The 27,965-nt window shown below is 40.1% G+C and overlaps 2 protein-coding genes across 2 annotated transcripts; both read left to right on the plus strand.

The window, feature by feature from the left end:
• Nucleotides 1–1,021: 1,021 nt before the first annotated feature.
• On the plus strand, nt 1,022–7,174 carry LOC117736365 (eosinophil peroxidase-like). Its single transcript, XM_034541663.1, has 13 exons — nt 1,022–1,092; nt 1,257–1,319; nt 2,010–2,097; nt 2,248–2,423; nt 2,508–2,640; nt 2,896–3,025; nt 3,131–3,337; nt 3,484–3,844; nt 3,954–4,114; nt 4,208–4,466; nt 5,976–6,146; nt 6,279–6,516; nt 6,606–7,174. The coding sequence occupies exons 2-13, from the start codon at nt 1,259–1,261 to the stop codon at nt 6,814–6,816; spliced, it is 2,196 nt and encodes a 731-aa protein (XP_034397554.1). The 5' UTR covers nt 1,022–1,092; nt 1,257–1,258; the 3' UTR covers nt 6,817–7,174.
• Nucleotides 7,175–14,363: 7,189 nt separating this feature from the next.
• Nucleotides 14,364–19,970, plus strand: LOC117735934 (eosinophil peroxidase-like). Its single transcript, XM_034540853.1, has 7 exons — nt 14,364–14,489; nt 14,636–14,996; nt 15,106–15,266; nt 15,360–15,618; nt 19,126–19,296; nt 19,433–19,670; nt 19,760–19,970. Exons 1-7 carry the CDS (start codon nt 14,364–14,366, stop codon nt 19,968–19,970), a joined length of 1,527 nt encoding a protein of 508 aa, XP_034396744.1.
• The last annotated feature ends 7,995 nt before the right edge of the window (nt 19,971–27,965 follow it).

Genomic DNA, 27,965 nt, shown 5'->3' on the forward strand with positions numbered 1-27,965 from the left:
TTTGAAGTCAGTTTTTACACGCTCGTACTGTAATGCCTAGTATATATGTGTACTGAAAAAAACAGTGTGGGCTGGCATGACTGTGTTTTTCGAAGTGGAGGCTGGCTTGATTGTAGTCGTCTCTTTGTCTTCCCATCGAGGTGTCGCCGCGATTAACATTTGAATAAAACCACATTCAGTCTCTCTACATGTGTTGGTGCGATGAGCATCTGCAGTCAACGTCTCACTATTATTCCACTCTTATATACATCCAGTAACAGAGATCCATTACATAATTCACAATCATGGCGGTACAACAAGGTATTACACTGAATGCATTTATTTAATGAGCATGTTTAATGAGCTGAGTTATAAGATTTTTAAATGGGGCCCACTCTGCTGCTTGGCCAGCTCGCCTTCAGGAACCAGGGTGCAGCAGGATGGGCCTGCACATTGAAGACTGACACCTTAAGGGGAAGAAAACCCAACACTGACACGTAACAGTCACTCAAATTAAGCTTGAGTTCAGTCATTGTCATTCAAGAATAATATCTTTATGAAAACATTGTTGTTGTTTTGTATTTTAATGTGTCCGTTGGCGACATTTTATAGCAGTAAAAGAGGGACATTTTTATTTTGCCAATGCCTGCAAAATAATGTAAGACGATTTAGAATCTTATAATATTACTTATAGTGAGAGATGATTTCATAGATAAGTAGCCATATAACCCAAAGATCTATTATTAAATTATTAAATTAAACATCGTTAAAAAAACATTAGAACATCTGAAGAAAAACTCAATCGATAACGTTATAGGTTTAAAACGTAATTTTCAGCCACCTTCACATCCTTGAGTAGGCTGTTCAAACTGTTTGGTGATAAAAGATCTAAAACCTGCTAAAAGTACAGCTTAAATCCTGCCCGGCTGACATTATTTCGCAAGTTTCTTTAGTTTCCTGTTAAACCACATCATCTTTTCTGGAAACATCTCAAACAAAGATTACTTAGGTGTGGCAAAGGGGAGTCTCCAGCTTCAGAACTTGTGAACCTATAAATACAGACACCAACTCCAAACTGCAACTGGAGAAAGTTGGACATCTAAAATATAACAGGTACCGGTCAAGCTTCTTGTCTGACATTTTAACTTTCTTATTGGGTTTATTCACACTTGCAACTGGCAGATGTAATTTGCTTTCAGGCAACCATGCCCTCTTGTATAATTAGTATTATTAGTTGATTAGTGTGTATATAACGGGACCATGTTCATCTTTTTCAGAGATGAGGGGGGTTTTGTGCGTGATCGCTCTTTACCTGTGTTCGAAAAACAACGTGAATGCTGGTGAGTAAAACCTCTATCAAATGAAATGAAATGAAATACAGTCAATATAAATGTGTTTAAAATACACCTCCTCCTCCCAGTGCTTTGCTGTAATTATACATGAAAGAAACCTGCAAATTAGCATCAGTAATCCATAAAAGAATCAATATTATCCTTAGAACACTAACTAATAGTTAGTAACACCATAATTAACGTTGGGTATATTTTACCCAATATAATACACCCGATAAAAAATACTTCTTATAAAAATATATTAAAGTACAACAATACGTGACAGATTTAAGTACTCTTTTGTTTTTCCCTATAAAATGTCTCAGAAAATGAAAAAAAAGGTATCATAAAATTATAAAAAGGCTCTAAAATATGGGAAAAAATGGGGAATCGTCAACGAAAAATCCCTCAAACAAAAAACAAAATTTGAGCTGGGAACTTGTTCTTCGGTCCACCCGTTCCTGGGGCATGTGAGCCTTCTCCGGTGAAGGCACAGTCTCCCCGCATCACTGACAACTGTGATGAGAACACTCCTACCTTCGACCCACGCAACTCAGACAGCAGCAACACAATGAAACATGACCACAATCCCCCAACGTTAGTGTTCTATGGTTAAGAAAGAAAGAGAAAATAAAGTGAAAGGTGACTGGTTTGTAAGAAAGCAGAGTTGACTAACTAAAAGATGTTGTGTGCTTTCAGAACCACGTTTGAGGAGAAATGTCATTGAAAAAGCTGTTATTGAAGCCAAGACCATGGTGGACTCAGCTTATGAGTACTCCAGAAGAGTGTGAGTGTACAAACCTACTGAACTGCTACATAAGTTATGCAGTGATAGAAAAACCACAGGCACAGCATGGAAGTGTACAATACATTCAACTGGAAGTTGTAAGGCGCCAGAAGCAATAACTCATAGATCTGATGTCTCCACACAATACAGGAGCGTTGAGCGCGTGAGGAGGAATGCAGTGAGTCCGTCAGACATTCTGCGGTTGGTGAAGCAGCCTGTTGGGCAAACCCGTAATGCTGTGCGTGCTGCTGACTATATGGATAATACCATTAAACTCATCAAGAGGTCTTTGGAAAGACGTGAAAAACGCTCCATCAATGCCACAGGTGTTTATCCTTTACAGCTTCACAGAAATGTCTTGCAAAGATCGGTTGCAGCTGAGTTGCTCATTTCTTGTCTCTGTTAATAAGATCTGATTTCTGAGGAGAATCTGCAGGTCATTGCTGCCCTGACCGGCTGCTCTCCCAAACATCGTTCAACTTCTTGCAAGACTATTCCCGATTTAAATAAATTTCGCACTGCAAGCAACGTCTGCAACAACAGGTGAGGCAATTTTACGATTGATGGGGGAAGAAAAAGAACAGAAGTTACAAATATGTCCACAGCTAATTGACTACTTAATCTGTTTGCCTATCTGAAATAAAGATGTTAAAAATGGGAGTACAACTGCAGGTTTGTCAATCACTGGTACTCGCTGTGCACCTATGTGTGAAAACGAAGAAATATTCTGACTTTTTTCTTGTCAAAAACGAGAAGATTAACACATTATAATAAGGGATTCATTTGTTTCTTGTCTAGACTTAACACCCTCTGGGGAGCCTCCAACACACCTTTCACCCGCTGGCTCCCTAATGAGTATGAGGATGGAATCTCTCTGCCCAAAGGCTGGGACCCTAAACGCAAAATCAACAAACATCTTCTTCCCTTGGTAACGTACTTCAGAATATCATCTTCACTCACTATGAGAAAACAACACTGGCAGTCGAAAAAATCCTTTTCACCAATGTGCTCATTGCTCACATGCTGTTCTCAGGTCAGAGAGGTGTCCAACAGAATTTTGCGTACAGCAAACTCTGATGTGGAGAGCGACCCACTCTACACTCACATGGTCACAATGTTCGGCCAGTGGACGGATCATGACCTGACCTTCACTCCTCACTCTCCTGTGATTCGCTCGTTCAATAATGGGATTGACTGTGACCAGAGCTGTGACCGGACAGAGCCCTGCTTCCCCATCGAGGTTAATATTTGCTGCATTACACAAAAAAAGACATGAATACACCTGACACACACACACACACCAAACAAATGCACACACACACACACACACAAAGACACACACTCACACACACACACAATGTTAACTGATTCTTATCATCTCAACAGATTCCCAAGAAAGACCCTCGCTTTGGCAACCAATCTGGGAGTTGCATCCCCTTCTTCCGCTCAGCAGCAACTTGTGGTTCTGGCAACTTTGGCCACACGTTTGGAGCGAGCACCGTCCGTCAACAGATCAACAGTCTCACGGCTTTCCTTGATGTAGGTCAGGTGTACGGTTCAGAGGACACCAAAGCTCGTTTCCTACGAGACCTCACCTCAGATAAGGGCCTGCTGAGAGTTAACAAACAGTTCACTGACAGCAGCCGTGAGCTCCTCCCCTTCTCCACCATGGTTACCAACATGTGTGCCACCCGAGCCCGCATTACTAATGACAGTAAGGCACAGGAGGTGCCTTGCTTTGTGGCTGGTGAGTGGGTGCACCAACACTGATGAACCAATACAAAACGTGTTAAGTCCATCACAAGCATTGCACAGGGCTGACCGTTCTTTTGTCCTCATTTTATCTGACTTTAAAGGTGACGAGCGGTCCAATGAGCACATTGGCCTGACCGCTTTACACACACTGTTCCTTCGTGAGCACAACCGCCTGGTCCGTGCTCTGGCAGACCTCAACCCTCACTGGAACGGAGAGAGACTCTATCAAGAAGCACGTAAAATCATGGGAGGACATTCACAGGTTAGAAACAGGTTTAGCCGCATGGATTACAGAAATATTGGAATGTCTTCACCCAATGTGTTCAATCAACTGAATGTATTTTCTGTCTTTTAGGTTCTCACTTTCAGAGACTACTTACTTCCCATTGTTGGTCCAGACTTCATAGCCAGTCATCTGTCCACCTACCCTGGCTATGATGAACACGTGGACCCCTCGATGTCCAATGTGTTTGCCACAGCTGCCTACCGATTCGCTCACCTTATGGTTCAGCCTTTCATGTTTCGTCTTAATGAGCAGTACCAGGATCACCCTGAGTTCCCCAGCCCGTTGCTGCACAAAGCCTTCTTTACACCGTGGAGGGTCGTCTTTGAAGGTAATACCAAGGTCTATTCACCTTTATTGAAAATATGAAATTACCAACTGTCAGTAGAGAATGTATAGCTTATTCCAGTGTATTGCAAATTATTTCCCTTAATGTGAAATAAGGCAACTATCCCCAACCACTTGGCCGGGGGCCCATTAGTGGGTCAAAGATTGCCATCTAGTGGCCAGTGAAGGTAATGCCAAATGGTTAGATTAAAAAAACGCTATGCTAATTTGGAAAGATGTGCTCAAAAATTCAAAAATAATTAAAAACATAGTAAATCAAACAAAGCATAAAATAAAAGACCAGATAGGTTTGAATGTCACCACAGAAATCACGACGCATCATCAGGTCAAGACAAACCTTTTCCTAGATCCATTGACACAAAATTGATCGTTTGTTGAAACTAAAAAGTCAGTATAGCTCCAAAACATGTAGAAATGTTGTATCATGTAATCTTGTTAAAAGCTCTTTGATATCTCATTGTGCTAAGGACATATGGACCAATGAACCTCTTAGGGGCGTAATCTTGTTTTTCAATGCTCATAACTTCAACACTATTGGGACTAATCCCTCGAAACTTGCAGTATATGTGCACATTGCATCCTGTAACCTGCAAAAATAATCTTGTGCGATTTGAACACTAGGGGGCGCTACAATAATTCACTGAATTTTGCCGTTTTGGGAGTTTTTCGCTTGTTGTTGTCATTTCTCGCCATTATACATTTACAGTGTCCTCCCTCAAAACTTATCCGATCGACTTCAATCTTTTTTTAAAGGATGATCTGAAGGCCTTAAATATGAATAGTTAGAACAATTTTGACTTTTCACATAACTTGACATTATGTCACCCACTTTCTGTGTTTTGTTATGTTATAGACTGTTGCTTTAACTGATCCAATCCTTCCAAAAAGAATCATGCATGATGCCAGTCAAGGCCTGAAGACATTTACATGAAGAAACATTCGAATTTGTCATAAGAACACCTACTAAAAAATAAAATAAAAAGTTTTAGACCATAATGTATTCTATTTAGACAGCAATGTTATCTTCTTAGTCGGTAAAACGGTCAAGTTTTTACATCTGATCAGTAGCTCAACATGATAAGCGTTTGCCCTATGACCCAGAGATACGTGTTCATATCCAAGCCAGGGCTAATTTTTACATTTAATTTACATGAGGTGGTCTAGACTTCACGTAGAGACACATGACGCATGTATATGTTCACATTGTCACAGCGCCACCTACTGGCTCAACTGGACTTGCTTGAATCTGCCACAAACTTGTCATCTTTGATAAAAGTCACGGCCTGAGGATATTGACAAGCCTATTTTCACTCATAGTAGAAGCTCCACCTACTGGCGAAAGAAAATCAGCGTTACGTGACAAACGGTAAAACGTCCGACCGGCGGCCCTGCGTTTTCGGCCGAGCGACCCGACTGGCGCAGATGAGCGAGGTCATGATTCTCAGTAGCAATAGCCTACATTTTAAATGTTCCTGTCCCTTGTGTTCCTCAGGTGGTCTGGACCCCCTCATCAGGGGCCTGGTGGGTCGTCAGGCCAAGATGAACACACATGATCAAATGATGACGGATGAACTGAGGGACAGGCTGTTTAAATTCACTAGTGAGTTGGCACTGGATCTGGCTGCCCTCAACATGCAGAGAGGAAGAGACCATGGACTCCCTGGTATAACGCTCATTGAGTCTTTCTATTTATTTTCTTGTATCTCTAGAATTTTAACTGCAACTTTGCAAGTATTACTAATCATACTTTATCTTAAAATATGCTATATTTTCACCCTTTGTACCCCTTTTTCAGGCTATAACAAATGGCGTAAGTTCTGTGGGCTGTCGCAGCCAAGAAATAAGAAAGAGCTGTCAAAAGTGCTGAAAAGTAATGACCTGGCTGAAAAACTGCTGAATCTCTATGGGAGAGCTGACAACATCGATGTGTGGCTGGGAGGAGTGGCTGAGCCGTTTGTCCGTGGAGGAAGAGTGGGACCTTTGTTTGCCTGCCTGATTGCCACTCAGTTCCAGCGGACCCGCACGGGAGACCGGTAAGTGCTAAAAATGCATTATTGATTGAAATAAAGACGTGCAGATAGTTGTGTTAGCCACACTTTTAAACATGAACTGCCAATTGCAGACTTTGGTGGGAGAACAATGGCGTTTTCACTGCGGGCCAGAGGGACTCCCTGAAGGACACCTCTCTTGCACGTATCATCTGTGACAACACTGGCATCACTGATGTACCAGCCCAGCCCTTCCTGTATGCCCCCAGAAAGTCTGGTTACACTAAATGTGGTGACATCCCTGACTTTGATCTCAGTCCATGGAAGGAGAGTATTAACTCGTAAGCGGTCTGACTGAAGACGGCTACATCTCAGGGCATCTGTTTTTTCTGTGTTCTTCACACTTCTGCTGACTACTTAAAACATTAGTCACAAAACTATAATGCTCCAAACCTTGTGTATTGTTTGAATTAGAATTGTTGCTTGCTTTGTCATGTGGAATAAAATCTTTTTCTTTGTAATTTACATGTTTTATTTAAATCTAAGGGCAATTCATACATCACATTTCTGCTGGATATTATTCTGCTGGAGTGCTGGCGATTAGTTGAAATGTGATATTTTCTTAGATTTTTTTTCTTCTCTTTCAAATGTTGATTTTCATTCCTGACCAATAAATGCAACCTGTTTGATCATTTCTAAATAATTAACTTTACAAGGTGTTTTTTTTACAAAAATAAATATTTATAATATAATTGTGTTCATCCTAAGAGTTAACAATTTACATCACCTTAAGTGTGACATGATTGGCACTAAATTAGTGTGTGTTTTTGGTGTTTGTTTAGTTGCAATCTGCAACCTGACCGCTAAATGTATACACATATTCAGGACACTTTATGTTGGTCAGACAGCAGTGCACTTGGTTTAGATGAGTTTACCAACTGCAACTTGTATTTTGATACCAAATTTGATGCATCATTGTTCTTGAAGCGTTCATGCCTGTAAAGTCTCTTTGAATTGTTACATTTTTACATAAAATGCTTTATTTACTGACATGTACTAAAGATGTACAGATAGTTGTTAGCCACACTTTTAACCTTTCAAACACCGACTTATTTTTATAGGTTTCTGCTCGAAATAATATACCCAAACTAAAAAGGGTGTATCTCTGCAACCACAAAGGCTATTTGAATAATGGTGGTGTTATAAAGGCAAACCATGTGTGCTTTTGTTCAGATGTGTAAATATTATTAGATTTGTTACTGGTTAAGAGTAAATAAAGATGAAAGACAGCAAAAGTTGAATTTCCAGGTTGGCCAAGAAAAAAAAAAAGGCACTTTCAGGATGATTATCTCTTGGAAGGAAAAAAAACACAGATATCATAGCACAATATGGGACCAGTCTCTGCAAAGTTTGACTTTGAAAAAGTAAAGCAGAACAAAGTTAGAGGGGTTTTAGTACAGATTAATTAGGCAAAATGGGCATTTTTAATTTTCTCATGTACCAAACTGTCAAGTTCATACGTGGTTGCTTCAACTTTTGCCCAACTTGAAATGGCCTGTTACATGAACCCCAAAGGACGCACGGGACAACTCTTTCCAAAACAGCTCAATATTTATTTGTTTAGTTTTTGGCTGGTTGGTTCATCAGTTTGAAAACCTTCAAAACACAAAAAGCAAAAGTTATACAAAAATGTAAGTAAACTTTAAACAATTTCAATCCAACAAATGAATTCAAACAAGAAAGCACATCACAATAAAAATCTTGTTACAGTACCAGTGGCTTCTTTGGTTGCACCATAAGTTGAATCCTCCTTGCCTCTCTCTCTGCTGAAATGTTTCCTGAGAGATTCAATGAGAGCCCTTCCAATTGCAGGTGTTCCAACTTAAAGTAATTAGCAGCCTGCACTGGCCTGCCGGTGGTGCATTATGGGATTTGCAGTCTTTTAGAAACCTGAATAATGGCAAAATTGGAGAATTACACCATTTTGTCTCAACAGAAACCATATATTTGACTTGTATATTACTTATGGTGTTCAATACATCGAAATATAGCAGTTTTTGTTGATTAGAAGAAAAAATATTTTTTTCAAAAAAAAGCCAAAGATAAGCAACATTTGTGACTGTAAGCGCTAAAGCAATTCATGTTGCTGTGTTCTTTGGCTCATATCTCGGTGATGCTTTGGTACAGAAGGTTTTTCTGAAGATGTTTAGAACCTGTGTGGAGTCCTCTTGCTCTTTGCTATCTGGCTTTTTCTGATAGCACCGAGCTACGGGTTGCTAGTTCCGAAAACGTGCTTGAGTGGGCTGACTCCTGACAAAATAATGATTATGATATTTTAATAATTCTTTCAGTTGGTGTTTGAGTTGTGTGGAAATGGCTTACTTCTTATTGTAGCCCACGTTCTCTTGTTTAATTTGATGTATAACATGTTTATTGTAAGGTTTTACACAGTCTAACTATAATGTGTAAATCGGCCGTGGGGTTTAAAAGGTTAAACATGAACTGCCAATTGCAGACTTTGGTGGGAGAACAATGGCGTTATCACTGTGGGCCAGAGGGACTCCCTGAAGGACACCTCTCTTGCACGTATCATCTGTGACAACACTAGAATTGAATTGTTACAATATGAGATGTTAGGTGATGTGATGTCTGGTATAGACTCTTTTAATCATTTAATTTCCGTCTTATTTTGTATTCACTTGCCCATGCTTCCTCTTAGTTTGTTGTACAAGACTAGCGTGCCAGCATTTGTTTGTACCTTGCAATTTACCTCAGCCTGTTTATGGATTACTAAGTAGCCTGCTTCTTTGTTTTGCCTCATTCTTAGTGAGCTTTGTATGCAGCGTGACTCTTTCGCTGTTTTGTCCTTTGTTACTCAAAGCTCTCAGTAAACTTTTGGATTTTTCTACTTCACTTTATTCTTGCGTGATTTTTGCCATTGAGTCTTTTGTCTGATGCTCACAAAAGTGCTTCATTTAACAGCATATCTTTACGCTTTAATATCACACACACCCTGCAGCCAACAATCTATTGTCTTTTGGTTTTCCTCAGGTATGATTGCTTCCAATTATTGTCCAACCCCAACTTATAACCACAGACAATATACGGAAGTGTCTGCCTAATTTACCGTTGTTTATTTTACTTTACTCTATTTATATAACTTTCCTTCTGTGGATTTTGTTATTGTGAAACATTTAGTTGTTTCACTATTTATGGAAGGTCCCTGACTTCATTGAACTTACTTGTGGAGAATAATTTAAAAGTTCACCCGGTAGCCTTTATCCTCCATACAGCTTGGACATTTGGTTCATCAAATGTTGAATTGTCATGAGCAACCAAACATTTTATGACACAAAGGTACATGAGTATCTACACAAAGACTTTGAGATTTCCCCAGAGATACACGATGTCCCAGCCCAGCCCTTCAATTACGCTGGTATGAACCATGTTTAAATAAACACCATGTAAAAAAGAAAAACATATAATAATAATAATAATCATATGTGCAAGTCAAATCACAATACGTTGATCCACTTATCTGATCGTGCGGAGTGTCATCGTTTGAGTTATTAGACATTTCATTTACCGGTGCTTTAAACTACAGATTTGTGTGTTTAGAAAGCATAATTTATGTAATTTTACTTATATAAAATGTATTAGCAGTGTTTGCAGTTTAGTTTGTTGTCACCATATATATGAATAAACTGATAGTTAGTTGATAATAACTTTAACCAACAAATTAATACTTACCACTCCAAAGAACTGCATGTAAACAACATTTGATATATAAAAAGCAGCTTTCCCTTCATAGTTCTTATCTGAGCTCTGAACGTACTCAGGGGCACCAAAGACAACAATTCAATTCAATTCAATTCAGTTCATTTTGTATAGCCCAACATCACAAATTACAAATTTGCCTCAGAGGGCTTTACAATCTGTACACATACGACATCCCTGTCCCAGGACCTCACATCGGATCAGGAAAAACTCCCCAAAAATAACCTTTGACAGGGAAAAAAGGGAAGAAACCTTCAGGAGAGCAACAGAGGAGGATCCCTCTCCCCGGATGGACAGATGCAATAGATGTCATGTGTACAGAATGAACAGCATTACAAAGTTACATAAACACATTACATGAATATGACAATATATGAATGGAACTCCAATCCATGAAACAGAAGGAGGTAGAGAGGAGGGGGGGGGGGGGTCCTCAGTGGGGGCCATGGCGCATCAGCAGGGCCAAGGCGGGAGGACGGCTCACCAGACAACAATGACTCATGTAACCAACAACTCCTGTGACGAATGTCTGTTACGACCCGGCTCTGACGTCATGACAAATGAGAAGGAGACGCAGAGATTAAAGCAAAACATAGGGGAAATTATACAACACAGAACACAGAACAATCGGGAACGGAACGGGTACAAGTGATAAGTTGCTGTTGCCTGGCTGGCCACACACGAACAATGCCAAGAGAGAGAGAGAGAGAGAGAGAGAGAGAGAGAGAGAGAGAGAGAGAGAGAAAGGGCTGTCTCAAAGGCGGAGTCTTTATTCTTAAAGAGCACCGGGCCCAGGTGCTTCCAAGTAGGGCTTTCCACGCCTCCAGTTACCTGCTGGGTGCAGGAGACAGTAGACAGGCTACAGAACCGTCACAATGTCAACGTTTACTTTAAATTTCACACCAACGACATTAACAGTGGTCTCCTGGACAAGTGTCCTGTGTTTGTTTGACTCTTCTTGCTCCCCTCCCACCAGCCCTCTGTCGATTATCTTGTTCTTTAAAGTGCGCAGTTGCTCTGATCGTCTAATAATGACGCAGTTGGGTTTTACATTGTAGTCAGTTGAAAGTCTGGAGCATTGGCATCAAACACCGAGGGGCACTGACCAGCCGCTGAGAGTGACACTGGGTTGCATATTCACTCATTTTCAGGGCAGCCATCGTCGTATTATTCCGGCGCTTGTGTCACATGGGAAAAGTTTGTTTAGTTGCAATCTGAAACCTGATCGCTAAATGTTGCCAAATACAACACACTGCACCTTTTAAAGGTCTTCAAAAACCACCAGCATCCAACAATGTGATCAAAACCAAGCATGTTTTAATGAAATCTTTCACTGTGGTATTTTTCTTGAAAGAATCTATACACATATTTAGGACACTAGGTGCACTTAGTTTAGATGACTGCAACAAGGACCTTTGTTTTGTTTTGGCAACATAGTTCTTGAGGTACAATTTGATTTGTTAGGTGTGTGTCTGCTTAATTTTCAAAGGATATAATCATTCGTTAATATGGATAATTGCCACAAAATGTTTCTCAAACACACCTTATAATCACAGACAACATACATGAGTGTCTGACTAATTAACCGTGGTTTCTTTTATATTATTACTTCATTTGTACTACTTCAGTTCTGTAGATTTAGTTATTGTGATACAGTTTGTTTTTCACCATTCATTGAAGGTTCACTGAACTTCCTTGTGGACAAGAATTTAAAAGGCCCACATCCTGCATACAGCTTGAAAATGTGGTTATTGTTGAATTGCCATGGGCCATCAAACCGCATATAAAATAATTGTACACAAATATCTACACAAAGTTATTTAAGTCCAAAATAGTTTTAGAGCATATCAAACGGAGCCATATAGTTGATGCCAAAAAGGCCAGAACTGTATTAGAAAGCCCTCACGGGAAAAACCAGCCCGGACTTCCCCGGTGCTACCTGTCACATTGATAATTATCTATCGTTTTAAAATACTGTCTCCTTGAGGATGTAGCATTATGGCTTACCATCAATCATAAGTCACACAAATTATTAATTTGAGATGTCATATGGTTCAATTTGAAAGTGGTGAAATCCAATTCAAACATTAAAAAAGACTAATGTTTACAGGTGGATGGATCGGCTGTGGCTGTTTTTAAGACACCTAATTACACCTAATTGTAGCAGATCATTCTTGTTTTCCTCATTGTTTCATTTACCGTAAATGGCACAAAGGCATTATGCTGCAAATGCGGAACTAGGAAGAAGAAGAAAAAAAAGTAATTGTCTGAGAAACATTCATGACAAACAAGGGCGGTGAATGACACACGTCCATCGAGAGTATAAAAGGAGCTCCATCTCCAAATAAGAGTACACAACTTTGTGCTTATCCAAGGTTACTTTACTTTTATTTTTAACCCTTCCACATTCTTTTTAATTTGACTTAATATGTCCAGTAAATATTCTATGGGCATTTAGATGCATTAGATTGGATTATATTTGTTTTAGAACAAAATTTGTAACAATTCTATTAGTTTAAGTGATTTGACCTGTGCTTTACCGACTGGAGAACATTAGTCTTGTTTGCAAAGATGAACCACTTTCTGTGCCTACTGGCTGCAGTTCTTTACCTGAGCGTGCAATGCCAGGTGGATGCCGGTGAGTAATACCTCTATCATCTTACTGAGAATAGCTATAGCTTTAAATGCATTCATTACTTGGTTGATTCCTATTACATTTTACTCTCTTATTTTTGTATTAAACGTTTGAAACATTTGAGTTCATGGTTTATTGTGAGACAATATATATTTAGTAAAATGATCTAACTGTGTGGCATGGATGAAAAATGATCATCTCAGAAAAAAACTGGCCAAAAACATCATCATTAAGTATAAAAAAGAAAGTATATGAAACAAAATGTATTTTATGCTTTCAGAATCCCATTTGAGCAGGAGTGCCATTGAAAGGGCTGTGATGGAAGCCAAGGCCACAGTAGATTCGGCCTACGAGTACTCCAGGAGAGTGTGAGTAGCCTGCTAAACACATTTTTTCCTACTTTGATTGAAACATAAAGTTGTTCAACACACGTGTATTAAATTGCTATTGAAGCCATTGTGACTGAACACAGGCACAACATGGAAGTGTACAATACATTCAACTGGAAGTTGTAAGGCGCCAGAAGCAATAACTCATAGATCTGATGTCTCCACACAATACAGGTGCGTTGAGCGCGTGAGGAGGAATGCAGTGAGTCCGTCAGACATTCTGCGGTTGGTGAAGCAGCCTGTTGGGCAAACCCGTAATGCTGTGCGTAATGCTGACTATATGGATAATACCATTAAACTCATCAAGAGGTCTTTGGAAAGACGTGAAAAACGCTCCATCAATGCCACAGGTGTTTATCCTTTACAGCTTCACAGAAATGTCTTGCAAAGATCGGTTGCAGCTGAGTTGCTCATTTCTTGTCTCTGTCTTGTCCATAAGATCTGATCTCTGAGGAGGACCTGGAGGTCATTGCTTCCTTGACCGGCTGCTCTCCCAGGCATCGTCCCACTTCTTGCAAGACTATTCCCGATTTAAATAAATTTCGCACTGCAAGCAGCGTCTGCAACAACAAGTGAGGCAATTTTACGATTGATGGGGGAAAAGAACTGAAGTTACAAATATGTCCACAGCTAATTGACTACTTAATCTGTTTGCCTATCTGAAATAAAGATGTTAAAAATGGGAGTACAACTACAGATATAATTGTGAATCACTGGTACTCGCTGTGCATCTATGTGTGAAACGAAGAAATATTCTGACTTGTTTCTTGTCTAGACTTAACACCCGCTGGGGAGCCTCCAACACACCTTTCACCCGCTGGCTCCCTAATGAGTATGAGGATGGAATCTCTCTGCCCAAAGGCTGGGACCCTAAACGCAAAATCAACAAACATCTTCTTCCCTTGGTAACATACTTCAGAATATCATCTTCACTCACTATGAGAAAACAACACTGGCAGTTGAAAATGTCCTTTTCACCAATGTGCTCATTGCCCACATGCTGTTCTCAGGTCAGAGAGGTGTCCAACAGAATTGTGCGTACAGTAAACTCTGATGTGGAGAGCGACCCACTCTACACTCACATGGTCACAATGTTCGGCCAGTGGACGGATCATGACCTGACCTTCACTCCTCACTCTCCTGTGATTCGCTCGTTCAATAATGGGATTGACTGTGACCAGAGCTGTGACCGGACAGAGCCCTGCTTCCCCATCGAGGTTAATATTTGCTGCATTACACAAAAAAAGACATGAATACACCTGACACACACACACACACCAAACAAATACACACACACACACACACACACAAAGACACACACTCACACACACACAATGTTAACTGATTCTTATCATCTCAACAGATTCCCAAGAAAGACCCTCGCTTTGGCAAAAAATCTCAGAGTTGCATCCCCTTCTTCCGCTCAGCAGCAACTTGTGGTTCTGGCAACTTTGGCCACACGTTTGGAGCGAGCACCGTCCGTCAACAGATCAACAGTCTCACGGCTTTCCTTGATGTAGGTCAGGTGTACGGTTCAGAGGACACCAAAGCTCGTTTCCTACGAGACCTCACCTCAGATAAGGGCCTGCTGAGAGTCAACACACAGTTCACTGACAGCAGCCGTGAGCTCCTCCCCTTCTCCACCATGGTTACCAACATGTGTGCCACCCGAGCCCGCATTACTAATGACAGTAAGGCACAGGAGGTGCCTTGCTTTGTGGCTGGTGAGTGGGTGCACCAACACTGATGAACCAATACAAAACGTGTTAAGTCCATCACAAGCATTGCACAGGGCTGACCGTTCTTTTGTCCTCATTTTATCTGACTTTAAAGGTGACGAGCGGTCCAATGAGCACATTGGCCTGACCGCTTTACACACACTGTTCCTGCGTGAGCACAACCGCCTGGTCCGTGCTCTGGCAGACCTCAACCCTCACTGGAACGGAGAGAGACTCTATCAAGAAGCACGTAAAATCATGGGAGGATATTCACAGGTTAGAGACAGGTTTAGCCGCATGGATTACAGAAATATTGGAATGTCTTCACCCAATGTGTTCAATCAACTGAATGTATTTTCTGTCTTTTAGGTTCTCACTTTCAGAGACTACTTACTTCACATTGTTGGTCCAGACTTCATAGCCAGTCATCTGTCCACCTACCCTGGTTATGATGAAAACGTGGACCCCTCAATCGCCAATGTGTTTGCCACAGCTGCCTACCGATTCGCTCACCTTATGGTTCAGCCTTTCATGTTTCGTCTTAATGAGCAGTGCCAGGATCACCCTGATTTCCCCAGCCCGATGCTGCACAAAGCCTTCTTTACACCGTGGAGGGTCGTCTTTGAAGGTAATACCAAAGTCTATTCACCTTCATTGAAAATATGAAATTACCAACTGTCAGTAGAGAATGTATAGCTTATTCCAGTGTATTGCAAATTATTTATCTTTATGTGAAATTAGGCAACTATTCTCAACCACTTGGCCGGGGCCCATTAGTGGGTCAAAGATGGCCATCTAGGGGCCAGTGAAGGTAGTGCCAAATGGTTAATTTGTTTCGAATTATTTTATTTATATATCTAAATTCAAAAAGAATTAAAGCTGCAAGCAGCGATGTGCGGATCCTCGTTCCTCCTCCACGTCGGGGGTACTGGCTGGACGGCGGCTCAAGCAGCCCGGGAATGTTTGCAACCGTCGGGGTAAGCGTCTGTGAGTTAGCCGTTTTTTCCTGCATGGAGCGATGCTGGAAATGATACTATACTGCAAACAGTCCACCACTTGCTGTATCCACTGTATGGCCCGAGACAACACGCATCAACATAATACATTTGAAGGTGATCTGATAATTTCCCTTCATCAGGAGTTCAGTAACATATAGTGGCATGAAATACACAAGAATTAATGTAAAAATCATACAAACTGACTTTCCGCGACCGTTTAGGGCATGGTTCCAGGAGACTTTCTTTTCAATTTACATGTTTTACATATGCCTACAACGTTTCATAAATGTAGGTAGGCATATGAAAAAAAATAATATTTGTAGGGGGCGCTATCGAGCCATATTGCCATTCTGAAGCATTAAAATTGTATCAGGTAACTACATCTTTGACTTTAAATGTGTGTCCTAAGTTTATTTATGTTTCGAGCATGTTACATTGGTTTATTCGGTCACGGCGAAGGATCAGACTTCGCCGATGCTCCAACTCACCGCCCTTCAACAAATCCATACAATCTTCACAGTGAAGCATTTTCAAGGTCTTAAGTCTATTCTGACATATTCTGAGAGGGATCTGATTAATCTGTGAGGAGAAGGGTATAACAGTAGAAAACATGTAACTTAATGTTGCTACTAGGTGGCGCTATGACTAGAATGCAAAATTATCATATGGATGTCTTCAGGGTCAGTATGTCATGACATAGGAGAAATATGGAGCAGATTAGATAATGTATGGCCGAGTTAAATCAACTTACATTTTCATGGCGAATTGTGTTTTTTTGAAGTTGCACCCTACTCAGTTTTATATTTTTAAAATCATTTTATAACTTTTCATTGCTAAGGTCTCTAGATAACACAGCCTGATTTTGGAATGAATCGGGTTTAAGCTCTAGGAGGAGTTCGCTGTTTTACAACGCCCAAAAATGTTAAAAAAACGCAAAAAAACGCAAAAAATTGCGAGATATCAACAAGCTTTTGATACATTTTGATGACATTGAACCAATAATGAACTACAGAAGTTTTCGTAAAGATGGGACCCAGTGTTTAGGAGGAAATGGAAATGTTTTTTTACAAAATTCAAAATGGCGGAAAATCTAAGTAGGCGCATTCTATGGTCACCATTGACTTTTTTGTAGAGCAGGTCCAATTGGACATGTGTACCAAATTTCAAGTCAATCGGTCATTGTTAGCAAAAAACGTGGGCTTTTTGCCACAAGGGGGCGCTATAGAGAATTCTTTTAATACCCAAGGAAAATAAGAATAATTCCACGAAAAACAATAGGTTCCTCTACGACGAAGTCGTCACGAGGACCCTAAATAAAAACATAGTATTACAAACAAAGCATACAATAAAAGACCAGATAGGTTTGAGTGTCACCACGGAAATCACGGCTCATCATCAGGTCAAGACAAACCTTTTCCTAGATCCATTGACACAAAATTGATTGTTTGTTGAAACCCTGAATACAATATATTTGGGTTTGTAATGACATGCAGTGATGGTAGAGAAGAATATTTTTCTCATGATTTGGGATTCTCTGATATGTTCTTAACAATCTGAAGTGGGCCAAGGAAAGGTTGAGAACCCCTGCAATACGGGGTGTATATTTTCTTACATATTCTGAGCTCTGCTCTGCAGTCTTTGCTGCCACTGATGGCTGGAGGCTTATTCCAATAATACTGGTGTTGGAGCATTGTATCCTGTACAAGTTACATGCAGGTATATGCACCCTGCCTATTGAACACAAAGCACACAGACACAGAGCGCTCTAATAAAAGACTCTTGAGTCCATATACAAACTTTAATTTCTCAAAGCCCCCCATCTGAGGAAACTACATTGATTCATTAAATCTCTGAAATCATAACATGATTAAGTAAATTGAAAATATTTCAATGGCCTCTGAAAATCATAGATTATATAAATGCCAAGGAAGAATGACCAAATACATCTTAAGAGTGCCATAGAGCTGAGCGAATGTGGAGGAGAAGCAAACAATCCACCCAGAGATCCTCCTAAAATCCATATGCGTATGTAGCAAAGTGTTACACTGGGTGAGGCCGGCATATTTCTCTATGATTGTCAGTGAAAGTGGCAGTCCTGTAAGGAGTTAAAATCATTAAAAAGGATTATTAATATCCGAGCAAGTTTGGACCTAATGTTGACAATCCAAACAGTTTGATTGTTAGATCCTGAAATCGGAATTATTTTTTGCAAAATGAGTGAAGGGTAACTCCGTAAAATCCTTATCCTGTCGTTTAACTCCCACTATTTCTTTAAGGAGGTTTTGGACAGTTTATGTTAGGATGTATTAGATATTGTAAAATGCATCTTTCCAACTCAGTCCAGCCTCTACTCATTTTCTCAGTGTTCAATTGGACTCCTCCAGCATGGTACAGTTCGATTTCCCAAATGAAACATTGGTAGTCTGTAACTTGTTTGAAATGCTAGTGTTGTTACATTGGCTACCTGTAACATTGGGGATTGATTACATTCTTTTGTACTTGTCTTTAAGGCTTTAAATAGTTTAGCACCTTTATACCTCTCTTTATACAACCCGTTCCCTTAAATTGTGGCGCTGGCTTGCTCAATGTACCAAAAGATAATAAGTCTATGGTGAATATTCACCAAATGTTTGGAACAAACTCCCATCACAAAGAAGACAAGCAACATCTGTTGAGTTTTAAGAAAAAGCTCAAAATGTATTCATGATCTTGATTTTAATGAATTCCACCTTTTTCCAACAGCATTGTTCTTATTTTATTTATGTTTTACATACATTATATATGGTTTTCATATCTTAATTTCCAACTTGCTTTATAACTTATATTATCTAATTTTGTGTCTCTTTAGGGTTGCATTATTATATTGTTTCTGCTCCTTAAATACCTGTGTTATTGATTTGTTTCTGTTGTTACGCACCGGTGTGCAGCCTTCTGTTAAAGGTGCTACATAAATGATGCTTCTTCTTCTAGTTTTTCTTCATATTTGTTTTTTAATTATTATTACTATTCTTATAGTAGTATTATTGCATTATTATTATATTTGTTAAAAACTACAATGAGTTGCAGAGTGCATGGGGTCATGATTCTCAGTAGCAATAGCCTACATTTTAAATGTTCCTGTCCCTTGTGTTCCTCAGGTGGTCTGGACCCCCTCATCAGGGGCCTGGTGGGTCGTCAGGCCAAGCTGAACACACAGGATCACATGATGACGGATGAACTGAGGGACAGGCTGTTTAAATTCTCCAGTGAGTTGGCACTGGATCTGGCTGCCCTCAACATGCAGAGAGGAAGAGACCATGGACTCTCTGGTAGTTATTTAGTCTTCATACTTGTGTATTTTGTTATATCTAGAGTCAATTTTACTTACATGTCTATGATTTTGCAGGACCTACAGACCACACTCTTAAAATATCTCAACATATTTACACTGTATGCCCTTTTTAGGATACAACCAATGGCGTAAATTCTGTGGGCTGTCGCAGCCAAGAACTAATAAAGCGCTGGCAAAAGTGCTGAAAAGTAAGGACCTGGCCAATAATCTGCTGAAACTCTACGGGAGAGCTGACAACATCGATGTGTGGCTGGGAGGAGTGGCTGAGCCGTTTGTCCGTGGAGGAAGAGTGGGACCTTTGTTTGCCTGCCTGATTGCCACTCAGTTCCAGCGGATCCGCACGGGAGACCGGTAAGTGCTAAAAATGCATTATTGATTGAAATAAAGACGTGCAGATAGTTGTGTTAGCCACACTTTTAAACATGAACTGCCAATTGCAGACTTTGGTGGGAGAACAATGGCGTTTTCACTGCGGGCCAGAGGGACTCCCTGAAGAACACCTCTCTTGCACGTATCATCTGTGACAACACTGGCATCACTGATGTACCAGCCCAGCCCTTCCTGTATGCCCCCAGAAAGTCTGGTTACACTAAATGTGGTGACATCCCTGTCTTTGATCTCAGTCCATGGAAGGAGAGTATTAACTCGTAAGCGGTCTGACTGAAGACAGCTACATCTCAGGGCATCTGTTTTTTCTGTGTAAGATGAGACTGTTCTTCACACTTCTGCTGACTACTTTTTATTTAAATCTAAGGGCAATTCATACATAACATTTCTGCTGGATATTATTCTGCTGGAGTGCCGGCGATTAGTTGAAATGTGATTTTTTTCCTTCTCTTTCAAATGTTGATTTTTTTTTCCTGACCAATGATCATTTCTAAATAATGACCTTTACAAATAAATATCTGTAACTTGTAATTGTGTTCATCCTAAGAGTTAACAATTGACATCATAAATAAGTGTTATTTGTATCATGACTTAATTCTTATAATAATACTTTCAAGATCTATGGTGCTTGTGCAACATTGGACCATGAGTCCATACATCTACTGCACAGGATATAGTGGTCAAGCTGGCTTGGTATACACCATGTTTAAACAAATAACATGTGATAAAGATAATACGTATAAGCACATGTACAAGTCAAATCTCAATACATTAATCCAGTGATCAATTTGATCACGCTGCGTGCCCCAGCTTGAGTTCTCCCTAAATTGATCCGTGGGACCTTCAAACTATAAATTAGTGTGTGTTTTTGGTGTGTTTGTTTAGTTGCAATCTGCAACCTGACCACTAAATGTATACACATATTCAGGACACTTGTCGTTAACTTGTTGTATTAGAGGCCTCTGCATGACAGTATGTTATCTTCAGTTTTTGCTATATGGTACACATTCTTGTGTCTGGAAAATATGTATTTAGATTAGAGGCCTCTGCGTGACGTTATGTTATCTCAAGTTTTGATGTATGGTGCTCGTTCTTGGGTCTGAAACATACGTACTTAGATTAGAGGCCCCTGGGGGACGGTGTGTTATCCCCAGTTTTTGTCACAATATCGCCTCTATAAAACTAGCTGCCTCGCACTGGACAGTAGACTTTCCGATTGACTGCAAAGTCTCCGGGCTGACTAGTCGCTCGTTATGACCTGTGATTCCTGTAATAAACTCTATCATACAAGAAAGAACAGTGTCCGTGGAAGATTCCTTCATCCTCATTCTTCAACATCACTGCCACTTGAAAGATACGACAGTATGCAACGTGACTCTTTCGCTATTTTGTACTTTGTTACTCAAAGCTCTCAGTAAACTTTTGGATTTTTCTACTTCACTTTATTCTTGCGTGATCTTTGCCATTGAGTCTTTTGTCTGATGATCACAGGAGTGCTTCATTTAACAGCATGTCTTTACACCTTAATATCACACACCCCCTGCAGCCAACAATCTATTGTCTTTTGGTTTTCCTCAGGTATAATGATTGCTTCAAATTATTGTCCAACCCCAACTTATAACCACAGACAATATAATTTACTCTATTTATATAACTTTCCTTCTGTGGATTTTGTTATTGTGAAACATTTAGTTGTTTCACTATTTATGGAAGGTCCCTGACTTCATTGAACTTACTTGTGGAGAATAATTTAAAAGTTAACCCGGTAGCCTTTATCCTCCATACAGCTTGGACATTTGGTTCTTCAAATGTTGAATTGTCATGAGCAACCAAACATTTTATGACACAAAGGTACATGAATATCTACACCAAGACTGAGATTTCCGCAAAGATACACGATGTCCCAGCCCAGCCCTTCAATTACGCTGGTATGAACCATGTTTAAATAAACACCATGTAAAAAAGAAAAACATATTATAATAATAATAATCATATGTGCAAGTCAAATCACAATATGTTGATCCACTTATCTGATCATGCGCAGTGTCATCGTTTGAGTTATTAGACATTTCATTTACCGGTGCTTTAAACTACAGATGTGTGTGTTTAGATAGATAGATAAGTACTTTATTGATCCCCTAAGGGAAATTCAGGATCCAAGTAGCTCCAAACATCACACAAACATAATACACACTATTAAACTATTAAAAAAGATTGTCGAAAAAATTTGGTAGATACAGGAGTAATGTGATCTCTTTTCTTAGTTTTTGTGAGTACACAAGCTCCAGCATTCTGGATTAACTGGAGGGAATTAAGAGACTTATGCACCTCTATTCATGGTGTTATGGTACAGAGGCTTGTATGGCTCAAAAGCAGTTAGACCCTTATTTAAGCAATGATTTGTCCAATTTGAAGTAAAAAACAACATTAATTTAATTTTTTTTAAATAATATTATAATAACATATGAAGTTACACTACTGTTGTTATGGTGTGGTGGATTCACGGACCGAAATGCAGCGACAGGACAGCAGTTCTTTCTTAGAGAAGTATTTTTTTCTTCTTTTTTTATACTTTCTTTTTTAAAGATACAATGAGACAAACATACATACATGAACAAAAGGTTGGTCACCTATACATGTATGCCAATAGTATACTGATGGAAATAAATGTCAATTCACCCAATAACAGATCACTGATGATCCTGTGAGGTCACAAACACAATCCATTTTTCCCAATACTTTTTCCCAATAACATTTATCGAACCTTAGATTCAGCGAGAAAGTCATTCTCTCCATATTCTGAACATCAGTTACAATATCTGTCCAGTCAGTCTCTGTTGGTGGCACGGCCTGCAGCCATTTTTGTGTTACAGCTTTCTTGCTGGCTGCTAGTAATATCTTTAACAAATATTTGTCTTGCACCAATAGGTGATCTGCAATGTTGCCCAAATACACTGTAGAAAAGGAACAATCAACTCCATCTCCAAAAACAGTTTGTATTACTTGCATTATCGCCTGCCAGTATGGCTGAATGGCTAGGCAGCTCCAGAATATATGGAAATGATCTGCCAGCTGTTCTCCACATTTCCTCCAGCATAGACTCCTTCCTGCCTTCCCTGTTTGTGTACATTTTAATTTGGGGGTTATGAAATATCTAATCAGATTCCGCCAACAGAATTCCCTCCAGAGACCCGAGCCGGTGGAAGTGGACTGCACAGAGCACATATTTGACTAGTCCTCCTCTGAAATGACAAGTCCAGATTCTTTCACCCATTTTAATCTAACCTTATCTGTTGAGTGTTTTCTACTGGATTGAATACTTGAGTATAGTTTTGAAATAAGTTTCCTGTTGTCCATAGTTTTATATATGTCAATAAATATATCAATTAAATTGGCATCACATTTCTCCTTTGTTTTAATCTCCTTATTAAAGTAGGTCCTGGTTTGTAAGTACCTAAAAAAATCCAGTTTTTCTAAACCATACATTTCTGAAATTTTCTGAAAACTATCCAGTTCTCCTTTTGGTGAAATTGAACAGTAAGAAGTGATGCCAATTCTGTGCCAATGTTTAAACCTCCCATCAATCCTTGCCGGATTAAAGTCTGGATCAAAAGCGACCCATCTCAACAGTCTAGACCGTCTTTCAAATAGTGGTGATCTACATTCCTTAAACCAGATTTTAAGAGGGACTCTAGTCCATTGATTTAAACTTTTAGCATGCTGCTCATACAAGATTTTGCTGCCTAATAAGGGTTGTAACGGTATTTCTAGCTGTGAAGTTTCCAAATCTTTCCATTTTGCTATATACATTGGGTTACAGCAACATGCTAGTGGTCTTAATTGTGCCGCCTTGTAGCAGTCTGTTAAACATGGTAATGATCTACCCCCTTTTTCTTTAGAAAGTTGCAGTGTTTTGAATTGAATTCTTGGTCTTCTACCCCCCATATAAATCTAGATATCCACTTATCCCATTCATTAAATTGTTGCAGTGGTACTACAGCTGGAAGGCATTGAAAAAGATACAAGAGTCGGGGGAGTACATTCATTTTTATCGTTTCTATTCTATTATGCATATCTAAGGGCAGTTGGGACCACCTGTCAATATCTGCCTTGATGTTTCTACTTATGGGGCCATAATTGCTATCATATATTTTGGAAATGTCTTTAGGTATTTGAATTCCCAGATATTTAATGTCTGATGAGGTCCATTTGAAATGAAATCTATTTAGCATGTCTTTCTGAGGGGTGTAGTTATATCTTAGAGTTTGTGTTTTTTGTACATTTAATTTATATCCAGAGTAGGTTCCAAAATCTCCTAGCGAGGACATCAGTCTAGGAATGCTGACCGCCGGTGTCGTAATAAAGAGCAAAACATCATCTGCATATAGGCAAATCTTCTGCTCTAAACCTCTAACCATGACTCCTTTTATCACCTCATCATCCCTGATTAACTGTGCCAGGGGCTCTATAAATAAAGCAAAGAGGGCTGGGCTGAGGGGGCAGCCTTGGCGGCAGCCTCTCTCTAAATTGACAACCTAAGGTGACCATTAATCTTTATTCTGGCATTTGGTGAGGAGTATAGATTTCTGATACAACTAATAAAATCATCCTTAAAGCCAAATATTCTCAATGCCAAATACAGATATTTCCAGCGAACCGAATCGAAAGCCTTTTCCGCATCTAAACTAATCACTGTGGCTCCAATATTTCCCTTAATCACATGATCGATGACGTGTAGCACCCGTCTAATATTATCTTGTGTCTGTCTTTCACGTACAAAACCAGTTTGGTCTGGATCCACTAGTTCTACTATTATATGCTCTAACCTTTTTACTAATATTGACGCATACAACTTGTAGTCTATATTGAGTACAGAAATTGGCCTATATGAGCTACATTCTTTTCTGTCCTTCCCCTCTTTAGGAATAACCGAAATGATTGCCTCCTTCCTACCTGGTGTTTCACCTTTTTTAAGTGTATAGTTAAAGCAATCAAAAAGCATAGGCACTATTTGATCCTTAAAGGCCTTGTACCATTCGGCTGGGAAGCCGTCCGTACCCGGCGCTTTATTAGCTTTTAATCTAGAAATTGCTTTCCCTATTTCTTCCATCGTAATCTCTGCCATCAAGGCTTTATTCTTCACCTATAGACGGTAGATCTAATGACTCCAGAAATGAATTTATTTCCTGTGGGCTAGTTGTACTTGGTTCCTTATATAAGTCTCTATAGTAATTTTCAAAAATATGTTCAATATCCTCTAATTTATGACATACTTTTTTAGTTACAGGGTCCCTAATTTCATATATGGAGCTGTCTGCTTGTTGTTTTCTTAACCTCCATCCCAGAAGCTTCAGGGCCCTTGGTCCATTCTCATAATATCTCTGCTTTGCAAATTTGGCTTTTTTCTCTAGTTCTTCCTCACATTGTTTGTTTATTTCTTTTCTGATATTTCTTATTTGATTTAGAATATAAGGTTCCTTACTTTCGATATGTTCCCTCTCCAGAACTTTAAGATTCTCTTCTAGATCAGACATCTTTTTATATCTTTCCTTTTTTCTGTGTGAGGCCAATGCTATGAGCCTTTCTCTAATCACTGCTTTTGCAGCGTCCCATTATTGTTATTGTCCATATAATCTTTAAGTTCCTTCTGCACATATTCCTTGCATGTTTTGTCATTCAAGATGCTTGTATAAAGTCGCCACAGCGTGTTTTTCTTTTTATTATCCAGATGCACAGTTAAATAAACAGCTGAGTGGTCAGATATGTCTCTGTCCCCTATCCTACAATCTTTAAGTCTGTGTCTGTCTGAGTTGTAAGTAAAAAAATAGTAAATTCTTGAGTATACACCTTTACTTGCTGAATAGAATGTGAATTGTTTTTCTTTTGGGTGGAAGTCCCTCCATACATCGATCAGACCTAGCTACGTCAACAATTTTTTTGTTATCCTGGCATTAGGAGTTAGCCTCTTAAATGTATTAGAGGAATCATGTTTAGGTTGTAACTGAATGTTCCAATCTCCTCCACATATTAGAACACCGGAGGCCTCAGAGGCTATCAGGTCAAAAATGTCCCTAAAACAAGAATTGTCCTGCCCTGGTGGAATATACACATTGACTAATGTGACTTCTTTCTGGTCAAGATACCCTTTAACAAAGACATATCGACCCTCACTAACACAAACTTTAGAAACCAGTCGGAAGTTCACCCTGTTAGAAATTAGTATCGCTACTCCTCTCCTTTTCCCTTTCTTATAGGACGAATGAAAGGTATTTTTAAACCCTAGTTTTTTTCCCTTTTCATGTTCCATGTATTAATATGAGTCTCCTGCCAAAACATTACATCCAACTTTTCCCTTTTCATCTTTGCAATTACCTTACCCCTTACTTGGATTGTGTAAACCATTTACATTTAGGGTAATCACCCTATATTCCTGACATTACATTTAAACCCACAGTTAACACAAGAGTTATGTACCATTGGTGACCAAACTTTAACTATTCTTGAACCATAGAATGAACTCAACTAGTGAATACAAGACAAAACAAGCAAACATATAGCAAAACTCAGGTGGACCTCCATTTTGAAGTAGAAAACCACTTCTTTTGTGGGGGGAGTAGTCTAGTTAGCCCCCAGAGCCCCCCTTCAGTGCAACCTATAATACCCCTACCTAGTGAGTGTATTTTGTGCACTTTGTGTGTTACCAGATCCCTTACCCATATTCGGTCAACTATATTCACTCTGTTAGATAAGAGCAAGCCAATACTATACGAAGAAAAAATAATAAAATCACGGGCATACATTTTCATCCCTTAAAACAAATGTCATTAATAAATGTCCTTAACTGGGCAGTAATCTTGCTTACCCGATTCTTTGCCGTTTAATATGAAAAATCGTGTATCAGTCTGTTACCTCCGATTCCCCCTGTCTCTTTATTTTGGCCGGTGAAAACCTCACAGCTTCTCCTTAATCCACTCTTGGCGGGTCTGTCGGCTGGATGTAGTCCCTGCTCGCTGCCAGGTCCTCCTTGTCTTCTCCGGGGTCCCAGACTCATCAGCCGACTTCTCCAACTCGACAGAGATTCCCCTGGTCTGTAAATCCCGCGCCGCATCCACCACGCTCCCGTAGGTTATCGGCCCATTCTCAATAAACTGCTGAATATTGTCTCCCTCAGTCCCCTCTGGGATGCCGTAAATGCGAAGATTGTTACGCCTCGAGCGTGCTTCCATGTCCGTAAGCTTCATCTGTAAACGTTCCTGGGTTTGTAGTGAGCAACTCAGCACCTCCTGAAAGTCAACGTTCCACTCTTCTAGGTCGGCTATGCGCGTCTCTGCTTCACCCACCCTGTCGGCTGTAGCTTTGAGGTCGGCTACCACTTCGCCTAGCTTCTGTTGAATTTCTGTTCTTATGTCAGTTAGCTCCTCTTTCAAATCTTCTCTGATTTTGTTTCGAAAGTTACCCAATTCGGACTTCAACTCCGAGGCCACGTTTTTTTATGTCTTTACGTATGGCGGCGATGTTGCCTTCCATGTCCACCGCAGCTAGCGTTAGCTCGGAATTTTGGCTACGTCCGCCATGACACTCACGATGATCGTCCGTGATGGCCCCTTCAGTCGCTGTTTTATCAGTTTTATCCACTTTCCCATATGGCTTTCCCTTGCTCTTCTTGTGTTTTTCCCCTTCCATTATTATTGAGCACAAATCTTAAAAGTCACTTGTATTTAAATTGGGGAATAAACTCCGACCGACCGGGAGATGTTCTTTATGCGACCGTTCGCTTCAGTCTCATCCCGGAAGTCCCTTAGAGAAGTAGTTTTATTGCAGAGATGGTGTAGACAAGAGCAGGCAGAGATCGTATGCGATTGTCACTGGGAGGCACATTCTCGCGCTCTGAGAAGTGGCTGATGGTAGCGGCAACAAGCTGACGGTAAAGCGGAGGCATGCACCCGCGCTACGCTTCGGGACGGAAAGTGGCCTTAAACAAACACGCTCTCATGATCCGAGCTGGAAAGTGGCTGCTTAACGGCACGTACTCCTCTCCGATCCACGCCGGAAAGTGGCTGTTAAACGGCAGGCAGGGCCGACTGTGTGATACCCGAGGCTTGACACAGGACATACAACTCAGCGCTGATCATCGTGGAACGAGCGGGAGGTCCTCTTTACAAAGGTGTGACCCGAGGCTTGACAATGGCATACAACTCACCGCTGAGCTCCGTGGAACGAGCGGGAGGTCCTCTTCACGCAGGTGAGACTCGAGGGTCG

This window comes from Cyclopterus lumpus, chromosome 9 (assembly GCF_009769545.1).
Source record: "Cyclopterus lumpus isolate fCycLum1 chromosome 9, fCycLum1.pri, whole genome shotgun sequence".
Taxonomy (NCBI): Eukaryota; Metazoa; Chordata; class Actinopteri; order Perciformes; family Cyclopteridae; genus Cyclopterus; species Cyclopterus lumpus.